Here is a 13,966-nt window from a genome sequence, read left to right as displayed (position 1 = left end):
TTTTAAAGTTGTAGCAACGTTTCAGCAGAATCTCATCTGCCATCATCAGGCTTTTGGTCTGTGGTCGTGTCTCATCTTCCTACCTAACATGATGAATGACACCAGACCCACACCCACGAGGGCCACACAAGATGCCACCACCACACTTCCACGTAAAAAGACTCACACCCACACAGAAGATGAGACACGACCACAGACCAGAAGCCGCACTGCAGCTGCATCACTACCCACTTCAAACCCCCCTGAGCCATACATGAAGCGAACTGACCCCACCATGAAGATGCAGCACGACCACGAACTCGAAGCCAAACAGCAAGATCACAGCTCACCAGCTCAAATCCCCCAGTAACTAAGACCAACCTGAGCACAACCAAGCCCCCACCTGAACAGAACACACCTCCAGCCAATCAGAACATGGCCAACCCCCAACCAATCAGAACACAGCCAAAACCCCCAACCAATGAGAACACACCCCACCCAATCAGAACACAGCCAAGCCCCCACCCAATCAAGTCACACACCCACTAGCAGTTAAAAGGAAGAAGCAGCTGCAAGCTCACATCACTCTGAGAAGCACAGAGCTGAAGACAGAAGCCTGAAGATGATGAATGAGACTTCATCGAAACGTTGCCTAGATACTTCCAATCTTACGCGGGAGAAAACCCGAATAACCAAAGATATATATATTTGCAACACCTTCTGTTATTCAGGCCGGAAATCACACATTTATGGTACATAGTAACCAGAAGGGGAAAAGATAAGAAGTAAGCTTGCCAAAATGTTGTTGTTTTGAGCAGACTGGAAGAGGACTACCCTGCACAGAACAGGCATGTTTGATGTGATGTTACTTTACCATCCTATCCTCTGTTTTTATTATTTTATTTTGAAAATTTTATTTTATTTTATTTTGAAAATCTGGACACACTAATAACTTCCTCATGCAGGTAGACATTTGCAGTTGAAGAAAATACTTGAATTTGTTCATTTCAAAATGAAAAGGAGACCAGAAAGTTTATCCTCTGCCCTGAAGTAGTTTTATGCAGTGGTGGGATTCAAGTAATTTAACAACCAATTCTCCTAGTGACTGGTTGGGTGGGCGTGGCTTGGGGGGGTCATGTGACTAAGTGGGCATGGATAACTCGATGTCATGGCACACCCACTCAGTCACATGACCGAGGCTGCAGAGACAGGAGATTTCCTTTGTACCTTTCCCCCCCCCCCACCCTTGGGCTGACAAAATAAAAGTCCATCTAAAGACTGCTGCCAAGCCTGCCTGCCGAATGCTAGCAAAAGGAGGCTAGGGAAAAAAAAGAGAAGGACCAATGGAAATGCCCTGTGTTCCACCTCCATTGGGCTGTCTGCACCGTGCTGGATCAGGATGGGGAAAAGCAGAAAGTCTACTCGGTCTGTACGTACTCATCAGCATGATGGTGAATCTCTCCTCCAGCTCACTGGTTTAGGCATTTGGAGTTTGAGGTGTAGATTGTTTGCCCTGAAGTTGGAATGTTATGTAGGAAATCTGTCTCTGCAGCATCTATTGCTTGCCTGCAATTAAGTACTCTGGGCCTCGCGGACCAAGGGGAAGGCAGGGAAGCGCGCTGGGCCTCGGGGACAGCGGGGAAGGCAGGGAAGCGCATTGGGCCTCATGGAAGGGAGCAGAGAAAGCAACAAGCCAGCTGGGCCTCGGGGACAGCAGGGAAGGCAGGCAAGCTTGCTGGATGATGTGAGAGGCAGCTAGGCTGAGATTTGGGCCTTGCTTCTTGCAGTCACTCACTCAGGCTGCCAGGCAGATCAGGGCAGCTCAGCTGCATAGAGAGCACCACATGGGATACAGCCGAAGGCAGGCAAGCTGGCTGGCCCTCAGAGACCATGTGGTCAAGGCAAGTGAGGCAGCAGCAGCTATGCCAGGTAAGCGGACAAGATGAGGAGTGACTAGGCAGGCAGGGCAGGGTAGGGCAGCCAGTGGTGGGACTTGGTGATTCTCTAAACCAGTGATCACCAACCAGTGGGCCGTGGTTCACTGGTGGTCCATGAGAAAATTTTGGTGGTCCAAAATTTGCTTTGTCTCCCCCAAAGCACCCCCCTCAAAAGCAATTAATCCAGGCTGCATGGGAATACAAGGCTGCATTGCCCACATGGCCCGCCCACTGCTGGCCCCCACCCTTCTCAAATCTTACCTTCAGTAGAGCCGTGCAAGCTGGAACTGGAAGGTAAGACCAAAGGCGGGGGAGGGAAATCTACCCCAGGGTGGCTTGCTGATGTTGGTGGGAAAGTCAGTCCCATATTCTGTATATGCAGTAGTCAGGACTGGCCCTTTGATCACCCCAGAGCAGGTCTTCCACTGGGATGCCATTGAGGAGCTGCTCCAGGATGACCAAAGGACCAGTCCAGCTCTGGAATATGGGATCGGCCCGTGGTGGGACTGGAAATCTCCTCCATAGGGGGTGACATGTGCAATGTGTAAATTTGCAAGGTGGTGCAACGTGCAAAAAGGAGCACAACCCTCACTGACTGGAATGAGTAATGGTGCTGTTGCGGGGGCGCAGTGCAAATGGGGCAAAGCGGCTGTGGCGAAGGCAGAATGCAAATGCCGTGCAAATGCAAGTAGCATTTGTTCTCCAATCTCAATCTTGGGGAGGGGGTGAGGGGTGCGTGTGAAGGACTGCAACTTTTGACAAACTTTCCTCCAAGAGTTTCTCCCTTCCCTTCCGCAACTCCGTGGCACGAGTTAGCCACTTCTGCAAGTGTCGGTAGAATCAATGAAGCTCGCTCCATGGGGCCAGTCCCTTAGGAATTTCCCCCTCTCTTCATCTCCAGACGGCCGAGGAGGCACTCAAAACAACCTGGAACCTTTCACACCTTATTTTGCTCTTTTGGCTTACCTTTCGCATCAAAGTCAAGACAACCAACCATGTCAGATTCCCACCACCCACCCCCACTCCCGGGGACAGAGAGAGAGAGAGAGAAAGAGAAGAGAGAGAGGGAGAGGAAGAGAAGAAAAAAGAGAGAGAGAGAAATGAGAGAGAGCAACAAAAGCAAAGAAGTGATGTCGACTTGGCCATGCCCATCCATCCAGTCATATCACCACCAAGCCATTGTTATATTTAAAATTATATTAAAATATATATTTATATATATTCATATATATTTATATCTTAAAAATTAAAATTTTTATATTAAATATATTATCTTTTTAAAAAAAATCATATTAGTGGTCCTCAGGATTTAAAATTATGAGTTTGGTGGTCCTTGAGGTCCGAAAGGTTGGGGACCTCTGCTCAAAACTGCGCAAAATCATAACTATCTGTTTGTGTGAACCAGTTTGAACCAGCTGAATCCCACCACTGCTTTTATGCATTTTAGGTTGGTAATTTTTACCAGCCTTCCCATTCTGACTCCCATCTATCTTCAACAAGGATTAGTAGCCCTGCTCCTGGGAATAATGGAAGTTGCATTATGATACATCTGGTCATCATCAGCTTGGAGAAAAAGTATGTATCTGTGGCTTTTGAGCTTTATTGTACTATAGTTTTTTATTATAATTTGCTCTTTTGAGAGCTCAGGAATACACCTGCTGTTTTATCAGCCAAAAACTGGAGATTGGCCAGCTGACGAGAGAACTGATCTGCATATTTCCAATTTTAGGTTTAAAATTCAATCTCAGAGGAGAACATAACCAGAAATGGGTTTTGAAGAACAAGACTGTTAATAGTTATACAGAGACACATGACCGCAAAAGGAATTTCAGTTGATACAAGTTGCTGGGTATATACTTCTGTAATCTGAAGTTACTAGGTAGAAACAAATTAAACTGTTGGCTTACAATATCACAGAATCAGAAGGTACTCGTGTTTGTTGAATCCAATATTGAGTTGGTTCTAAAGAACCTCCAAAGATAGCAGATACTAGTTAAACCTAGTATCTGCTATCTAGTGGAATGTTGAGTATCCATGATGTAAAATAAATAAGTAAGAGTTTCCCGATTGTTACTTTTCTACATATAAATGTTATGTAGAAATAACCTTTATTTTTCCAATTTCTTTTTTGAGACACAAGTGGGTGTAGGGGGGAATCTTGAACAGATTTTTTTATTTTAAGCTCAGACAGCCAAAAATGCAGGAGTCAGATTCGAAAAGTTCCATGAGAGAAATAATACTTATTTTGATCCAAGCATTCAAGAACCTATTAACAAAGATACTAGCACACAACAACACAATTAGATTTCATTACAGACAAGCTGCTCTGATTATTACCCTCAGTTTTGAAGATAATTAATACTTTTGTTTAGGTAAGTAAACAGTACCCTAATCAAGGTACTACCAACTCAGACAATAAAACAGTAAACAATACCTTAATCAAGGAGCCACCATCACTGTCCCACCAACACTGATAGCACAAGCCGTACTCCCTTTCACATTGATAATGTTACTTAGTTCAGTAATGAACATCTGCAAGAAAACAACCAAGCGTCAAAGACCTCACAGTTCAACCCTGAGCTACAAATATTCTCGTCTATTGAAGACAATGCACCTTTTGTCAAACTGCACTTGGAACTTCATGGGCTGCCAGCGCTGATAGCAATACTTTTCTCTCACTACAAGCTTTGATGGATGTTGTTATGAATGATTAATAAGATCCAGAAACAGTAGAAGTATATGCGTCTCATTGAAATATTGGGCGAATTGAGATTATTTATATTCAGATGTGCACCCAATGATAACCATTATTTCTAATGGGATGTTTGTTCTACTGTGCTTCAAATGCACCTCACCATTAATACTCTGCCACATTTGTGCAAACTAGGTCATGATGGAAAAGGTCCTTCTTCCTCACCCTGCACCTTATCCACTTGTAAAGAGCTCCCCATCCTTTCAAAATAAGATGTGAACTATTTTCAAAGGAGATTAAGTTTTATAATGAGTGAGTCAGCTCAGCCATCCTACTAAACTGAATAAGAGATAGATCTGCCAAGAATGTACCAGGGTCTGGATAGAGCAGAACAATCTGAAGTTGAAACCAGGAAAGGCAATTCTGTTTGTCCATTAAAGTTGTGCTGACACCAGTCTTGTCTTCTAATGTGAAGGCATTATCTTGAAGGAGGACTTCTGCTGAAACACTAGTGAGAAGACATGACTAAATGGGCCTTTGCCTGGCTTCAGCTGGTATACCAGTTGTGGCCTTCCCTAGTGCAAGAGAACCTTGCTACATAACTCATGTCATCATTGCCATCTGGTAAGGCTACTGCAGCATTATCTATATAGAACTACCTTCAACTTCTATCTGGAAACTGCAATAAATGTAAAATGCAATGGTCCCTGTATTAGCTTACACAGGAGCATGTTATCCTTGAGCTGCTGGTGACTTCAAGCTGCAATTACAGGGCTGGGTTTGACACATCAAGCCCATTACAGTTCAGTACCCGAGTACTTGCAGGATTGTTAATTTCAACTCGAATAGAACCAACCCATAAGGTCACTGAGAATGAACTGCTTGTAATTAATTCTCCATTTTTGAAAATCAAAATGAGTTGAAGTTAAAAGGTGTTGCTTTTCAGTAGCAATGCTGGCCTCCTGAAAGTCTCCCAATTGAAATCAGGCTGACCTTCTCGCTGATTGCATTCCATTTATGTCAGAGTTTGTTTCATAAAGTATTTTAGCTTAGATCTGACATCCATTTAATTGAATAGGTGAGTTTTTAATGATATAATTTTGCTTAATTGTTTTCATTTTATACTATGGATATTTTGATGATGTTTTATATTGTGTAAACTGCCAAGTTTTATTTTTAGCAACAGGACAAAAACACAATAAATAGCAAAGTGCAGTGGGGGATCTAGTAATAATGGGTGTGTTACTAGTCCACTCTGCAAATGGACCTTTGTGTTATCATATTCCTGAAAATGGACTTTGTTACTCAAAAGTATTGCTGAGCATAGCCTTGCAGCTAGAGATAACAGTAATTGTAAATTTTGCACAATGTGTGCATTTTCAACTGTTTTTAAATCCCTATAAAGACCTGACTAAAGAGCTGATCTTCAGCCCATCTTAAATACCACTGAAGTCTTGGCAAACATTACAGTATATACAGTTTTGAAATTCAGCATTCATACTGAACCTCAGTTTTGACCTTTAGTTGGGCCTTTTCTCCGCTGTATTCTTGTTTCTCCTGATACTTTCCTTGACAAATAGCAGGCTTTGTTCTTTGCACATTGAAGACCATAATAACAGCATGAAGAAATAACAATGGGAAGCTGTAATGATAAATCAAAGTGTCTCTATACACACTCGCTTTGCCAGCTTGAGTGAAATGTGCTAGATTGTCTTTCATAGATGTGCGCAAAGTGAAACTTTCAACAAAATAATCAGCCCAGATGGTAGGAGTATTGACCAGACAGGTCTGAGCTTGAAATATGACTGTCACTGATCAGTGCAACTCAAATAAAGCAATGTAGTCTATTGGAACTAAGAAGCATGCCTTTTTCAAACACACACACACACACACACACACACACACACACACAAACACACACACACACACACTGCCCAGGGTAATTTGGAGTGTACAGATCTTAAAGTATATAAGTAAACAAGCTGAATACTTTTCCATTCCCCCAGATCACAGATTACCAAAGAAGCTTTTCAGCATGATATAAGGAAATTCTTGTGTCTCTGTGTGTGTGCTCTCTTCAAAATAAAATCAGTCTTATCTTTTAGATGTTTCTGTAGAAAGAAAGGCAGCAACAGAAAATAATACTGTACAGCAGGGGTGTCAAACTCAAGGCCTGCCCCACGGGGTGCTTAGATCTGGCTGGTGAGGCCACCCTGGAAACAGTGAAGAACCAGCCCACAGTGCCTCTGCCAGTGAAAATAGAATTCAGGAGGGCTGCAGGTGGCTCTCCTGAGCTCTATTTTCACTGGCAGAGAGTTACAGGAAGCCATTGCAACCAAAAACCGAGCTTGGAAGCCCATTTTCAAGCTAGCCACGCCCACCCTGACCATAACCACCCTAGCCCCCCCAAGGCCCAACACAACCCTGACAGCCCTCAATGAAATTGAATTTCACATCCCTGCTGCACAGCATGTATAAACTGCATCAATCTGACCAAATCCACTGTGTTTTCTGCTGCATCTGTAAAAAACACAGCATTAAAACATTTAGTGAAAGAGACTCCATTTGTATTTCCACTTGTATTTCCAACATTCACTTCCACCCCATCAATTCATTCTGTTTTGTGAGTACACAATTATAATTAACCAAATGAGGAAAATGACCTCAGTGTCAAGGAGATTTAAACTAGAAAATGTGTTTTGTTTTGTTTTTTGTTTTTTCTGTGGTATTTTTTATTTATTTTTTGCCAAATATGAAGGAAGTATTGGAATTACCTTTGCAGCTCTGCCATCTGCAACTCAGGCAGACAGCTGAGTTCCTAGAGGGCTGCTGTCAGGTGAGCTGAAATGAACAGAGGGAGACAAAATGCTCTCTTGAATATGGAAAAGTATTGTGAAATGTGAACAAACATGCAGAGAATGCCATAAAGAGTTATTAGCTTGTAGTCCCCAAACAGGTAGAGGATGTGTTTGACAGCTCAGTGACCCCAATTCCCAAATAATCTGTAGGGAAACTGGATTCGCAATGCTGTCATGTATCAGTAATACTTGCATCAATTTATTTGTTACTTCTTGCAAGATAGGGTAGTATTTGCCAGGAAATGGAGGTTAGCTGCATTTCCACTAGCATTTAGTCTGAGCTTTAAGTCCACTTTTCAAAAATTCTTCATATATATGTTATACAGAACGAATTCAGATGTAGTAATTCTGGTAATACAAAGTGGACAATTTTAGATGTAACTATGCAGAAACAAAGGATTGAAAACTGCTGTTTTGTCCATGCAACACAGTTTCCAAACTCAGGGGGAAAAATGAATATTTTTTTATGATTAATTATCCTAGGAACTTTTCTGAGCTTCAACATTAATGTCAGCCAGTTTATGGGAGACAGCTTAATTATGGGCAACTAGCAAGAAAAACCTCTGTAATTGACTTATTATATTAAAAAAGAATGACAGGAATTGATAGAGTAGTATGGATTTCATCATGATATAATATCTGAACTGAGAGATTAAAAACAGAATGATAAATGATTTCCCCAAGGGGCTTAAGAGAAATGTTTCTCTATGGTTTACGCAGAAATTAAGTTTATCTCATTTTGAGTTTGGTATTGTGTATCTACTGGTGCCATCCTATGTTTCTGTGGTAGCATTTGGACTCTTCCTATGAATTGGCATCACAGTATATTTTACCCATAAAAGTTAAAAATACTATAAGATTTTACAAGATTCAAATCATAATGATGATAGGTGGTGGTGACATAGCTTAGCATCTATGCAGCACTAGTTGTCAAAGAACACAGTGTTCTCTAGTTAATCCATATATTTTGTTCTCTTGTTAGATGAAACAACCTTTGAAGCAGGAGTCAAAGTCCAGATCCACAGTCAGTCTGAGCCGCCATTTGTTCAAGAACTTGGGTTTGGTGTAGCACCTGGTTTCCAAACTTTTGTTGCCATGCAAGAACAAAGGGTAAGTTATTTTTCTCAGGTAGGTTAGGTACCTGCCTGCTTTATTTAACATAGAAAGAGAAGAAAAGCTTCCTTGGTTGGATGGTTGGATGACATCCTTAACAAAAGCACACTGATCTTGAACTTGGGTCTCATCTGTTGACTTTTGAGAATGGGTTGAGAATTATGATGAAGACAAAAAAAAAGATCATAGCTACAGAAGAAACTTGAATTGGATTTATAATAGTTTAATTTATACTTCCAAGAATCCTAAGAATTGCCATTTTATAAGAATTTCCAGAATTCTGTGGCCTGATTCATTCTGAATCATTCACAGAAAGAAGTGTGTGGGGAAAAAATATTTTAAATTGGTTTCCAAGAAAAGGGTTTCTGCATGTGAGGTTTAAACTGCATATCAGTCTGTCTTGTGCAATTTATATGAATGTGAGATTACCATTGAAAAAATATCACAAAAAACACCATTCTGAATTACTTCTACTATACAGTCTGGCATTGTTGCATAACCTACAGCTTTTTCAAATGTAAGCATAGACTTACATAGACTCTTACTTGAGATCAAGAAGAAGCCAAGGTTTTGCCAACACATTGATTAATTAACTCTTTCAGCAGAGCTTGCCCTTATTTTTATTTGCTTATAAATAAATGTACAGTGTTAGGGTTTGGGGATTAACCCCTAGAAGAGTATTGCAGCAGTAGTCAAACCAGGAAGGGCCCCAGAGTATACACACACTGAACACAAACACTGTTTGTAGTTTAAATAGTTTTTAATCCAGTTAGAATTTAAGCATTGTCATTCAGTCCATTAAGTCATTCACAGTATTTCCATCCAGTAAGACTCACTAGTATAGTCCAAGTTAAGAGTCCTTGCAATATCTTTATCAGCCGATAAAGATATCTTCTCCTCCTCCGGGTTCACTCTCCAGAGAAACAAACGCTGGATATTCAGCAAACAGTAGCAAACAATAACAGTTCAGTCACAGGCACTCACAGTCAGTAATAACAGTTAGTCGCAGCAGCACACAGTAACAGTTACAGCCAGTAACAGACAGACAGCAAGCAGCACACAGTAAGCTTTCCAGCTTCTAATGCTTCCTTATATTGTAACTTCTAACCGCACCCTTAATCGGCTAATTGCCTGCTGCATTGTGCTTAAAGTGATAAGCACTTAAACCATGATATCTAAGTTTTATATATTTATTCACCCAAACCATATTTGGTATCAATGTTATACCTAACATACTCCCCTTTTGGGTGAAATAAATATATAATACCTTTACAATCTTATCCCATATTTTCACAACTCTCCTGGTGCTTACTGGCACCTTGGGCTTTAGTAAAATTATCAGCTAAATTGTCCTCCGACATACAGTACTCTAGCTGAATCATCTTACTTCTTACAGATTGTCTCACGTTTAGGTATCTTAGATCTGTATGCTTGCTCCTTGTTTTTACTCCAATATTTGTGGCCATTTGAATTGCTGCCTGATTATCTTCATGTATAATTATAGGATAATCTACAGTTATACCTATATCAATTAACATTTGTTTATACATTATTAACTCTGTACATAACAATGATAAACAGGAGAATTCTGCCTCCATAGTAGACAAACTTATATGCTGTTGTCTTATTGACTTCCAGCCTATTAATGTCTTACCCAGCATTATGGCTGTTCCTGAAGTCTACTTTCTAGTGTCTCTTTCTGATGCAAAGCTAGCATCTGCATATGCACACAGAATTAAATCACCCTTTGGTTCTAAATACAATGAATAATTCATTGTCTTTTTAAGATATCTTAATATCCTTTTAGCTGCATTCCAGTGTCTTTCACATGGTGCAGAATTGAATCTAGCCAACTGATTCACGCAGTACGATATATCTGGTCTAGACCAATTACTAATATAACTCAAACTACCTATTAAAGATTGATAAATCATCTTATCAAACTCAGGGCTTTGTACATCAGTGTTGCTAAACTCCTGACTCATTGGAGTCTTAGCCGGCTTACAAAGCTCCATCTTGTAATCTTTTAGCAATTTGCTTATCTTATCTTCCTGAGATATCTTAAAACCTTTCCGTGTTTTCTTTATATTCAAACCGAGATACTTCTTTATCTCCCCTAATTGCTTGATCTTTATTCTCTTTCCTAATGATGCTATTATTTTATTTGCTTCATCATTAGTTTCAGTTATCAATGCAATGTCATCTGTGAATAGTAATAATAATGATACTTTCCCATTTGTCTCCCTCTTAAACAGACATGGATCGGCTAAACCAGCTTTAAATCCTATATTGTCTAGTTCCTTTACAATATACTGGTTCCATTCATAGCCTGATTGTTTAAGACCATAGAGGCTTTTCTTTAACAACCAACAATCATTATTATCCTTATTTTCACTTTTAATACCAACAGGTTTTTTCATATAAATAGTATGTTTTAATGGGGCGTGCAAGTAAGCAGTTTCCACATCTAGATGGTTAACTATATAGTTTTTACTAGCTGCCCACACTAAAGCTGCTCTCAAGGTTGCTGCCTTAAGACTAGGTGCAAACACCTCATCATAGTCATTAGCATTCTGCCTAAAACCTTGGGCTACTAACCTTGCCTTATGGATTAAATTACCATCTTTATCTGTTTTTACCTTAAATATCCATTTGCAGCCAATGGATTTCTTTCCTGCAGGTAATTTGGCATTTTCATACACCTTCATATCTCTTAATGAATTCAGTTCCTTATTCATTGCTGCATACCATTTTTCTTTTTCCTTATTAGGATACTTTTTAATTTCTTCAACAGAATTAGGAACTTGATTAATCTGGCACACTGTGTTAGCCTGGTACCTATCAGGCGGTCTAGATATACGTGTAGTTCTTCTGGGAATTACAGGGCTTACAGGAGGACTTTCTTGAACTACTACCTGTTCATCTTCCTCATCCTGTTCAGCTATTGAATCTGTTTCTTCCTTTATGGGCACTATTTCATCCTGTATTTGTCTCTTTACTTTATTTTTAAAGTTACAGGGATAACTAATGGGATTTCTATAGGATTCAATAATTACATCTTTATTGGCATCCTGTTCTAATTTCTCCCATCCTTCATGTTCTAGAAATTGGGCACTAGCACTACATAACACTTTAGATGTGCCTTTCTCCCAAAATCTATATGCCCTATGGTTTGCCTGATAACCAACGAAGAAAATCTTTTAGCTCTATGTTGCCCTTTTTTTCTGAGTTGTGCAGGAATATGCACCATGCTGGTGCACCAAATGTGTGCAGGTAACTTAGATCAGGTTTCCTGCCATGCCATCTGGTAAATGGAATTTCACCTGTTGTTGTATTAACAACGTTGTTCAATATGTTATTAGCACACATTGTAGCCTCCCCCCACAAAGAATCAGGTAACCCAGAATCATTTAACATTGTTCTAACCATTGCCTGTAGTGTTTGGCCTCTTCTTTCAATAAAAGCATTATGTTCTGGCCTGTATGGAGCAGACTTCTTATGCTCTATTCCAGCTACTTTAAGTCTATTCTGGAATTTGTTATTAATAAATTCCGTGCCATTATCTGTCACCAGGGTTATCAGTTGTTGTTTAGACTTTCTTTCAGCAAACCTAAGCCAATTGAAAAAATGTTGATATGTTTCAGTTTTGCTTTTCATTAAATAGCAAAACCCATATCTAGAATAATGGTCCATAATGCTCAGTATATATCTAGCACCTCCCATACTGGGTTTCTTTGGACCTATGATGTCTGCAAATACTACTTCTAAAGGTTCTTTTGTTTTGAAACCATTTAGCATATTTGCAGGCAATACTTTGCTCTTATCTTCACAGCAAACATTACAACGCAAATATTTATCACAAGGTTTTAACCTTATTCCTTCAGATAACTCAACTGTACGTTTTAGCATTTTAAAATTTACATGCCCCAAACGCCTATGCAATAAATGGATACATTCATCATGAGGCTTTATATTATTAAATACAGTTTGAGCCTCCCCTTTCTTACTATTATCTAAGACATATAATGTTCCATTTAAAGCTGCAGTTACCCTTTTTGTTATCTTTTTCAATTATGCAATTATTATCCTTAAAAGTAATTACATAACCTAATTTATCTAATACCCTTACTGAAAGCAAATTAAACTTTAGTTGCGGTACATACAACATTTTTATATCCTGGTTTATGTACGGACAACGTGCAAAACCTTGACCTTTCGCTTTCAGGTTCCAGCCATTGGCAAGAGATATATGTTGAGAACTTGTAGACATTTTTATAAATTTTGTCTTATCTCTTGTGATGCAGTGGGATGCGCCACTGTCAATCACCCATAAATTATTCTTCACATCAGAGTTGCTAAACGTGGCTAGTTCAAATGCTTTCTTTGGCTTTTTATATTCTGGCTTTTTCTCTTTTGCAGAATCTTGCCAAATGTCCTCTGCCTCCACAATTAAAACACTTTTTAATTGTGTATGCCGTTGAAGATAAATTCTCTTCTTCCGGTGCTTTACTTTGCTAAACTGGTTTCTTTCAAGCTTTGAAGATAATTTCTCTTCTTTCTTATCTTCTCTCAGCTCGTCACGCTCACGCCTTCTTCTGGCTTCTTCTAGTAGCCTGCCTGTAATCTCGGTTAATGAGAGGCTTTCTTTTGGCAATACTTCCAACGAAGTCACATAGTCATCATAGCTTTGATCTAATGAAGATAATATTATGTAGACTTGTTCCAGTTCATTAAATATAAGCTCTTTTTCTTGCAAATCTTGAAAAATGCTCTTCATACAGTTTAAATGAACTAACATATCTCCATTCCTCTGAAGATGCGTTCGAAAAAGCTTCCGTGTAAGATTTATATGTGCTCCTACACTGTCCCGAACATAAATCTTCCTGAGGTTCTCCCAGCAGTTTGCAGCATTTTCTTCTCCACGAATATGGACAAGCTGCTGATCACAGAGAGTCAGTCCTATGATGCATAAAGCCTGCTCATTCTTCAGTTTAAAGTCTTGTAACTTTTCGTTATCATCATCATTAGCAGGATCCCAGCTACTCACATCTGGTGGGTTTGCTATAATGTCCCACAAACCTTCTCTGCGTAGAAGTAAACTTACATTTCATTGACCATGAAACATAGTTTGTTCCATCCAGCCTGGATATCATGGACAGTTGTGACAAATTTACTTGTGCCATTGCTCTTTAGATATTTTGACTATTTTAAACTAATTAAAACAGTTTGTTTTTACAGTAATGTGCAACTCACACCAACTCTCTGCTATATCCTGGTTAGTTAGACTATGCTGCTGGGCCCATAACCAATGTTAGGGTTTGGGGATTAACCCCTAGAAGAGTATTGCAGCAGTAGTCAAACCAGGAAGGGCCCCAGAGTATACACAC

At 39.7% G+C, this 13,966-nt stretch overlaps 1 protein-coding gene across 8 annotated transcripts in view; it reads left to right on the top strand.

The window, feature by feature from the left end:
* Nucleotides 1-13,966, top strand: part of ASIC2 (acid sensing ion channel subunit 2) — a 565,171-nt gene that overhangs the window by 515,528 nt on the left and 35,677 nt on the right. For all 8 annotated transcript variants that reach the window (XR_015745636.1, XM_087945503.1, XM_087945507.1 and 5 more), the window contains exon 3: nt 8,449-8,576. Coding sequence is in view for 7 of the 8 variants with exons in the window: in XM_087945503.1 (XP_087801629.1) it covers nt 8,449-8,576 (128 nt within the window). In the remaining variant the exon portion in view is untranslated. The remainder of the gene's footprint in view (nt 1-8,448; nt 8,577-13,966) is intronic.

This window comes from Notechis scutatus, chromosome Z (genome assembly GCF_049901735.1).
Source record: "Notechis scutatus isolate UNSWTSFEM ecotype Mainland chromosome Z, rNotScu1.2, whole genome shotgun sequence".
Classification (NCBI taxonomy): domain Eukaryota; kingdom Metazoa; phylum Chordata; class Lepidosauria; order Squamata; family Elapidae; genus Notechis; species Notechis scutatus.
This window is presented reverse-complemented; position numbering and strand designations above follow the sequence as displayed.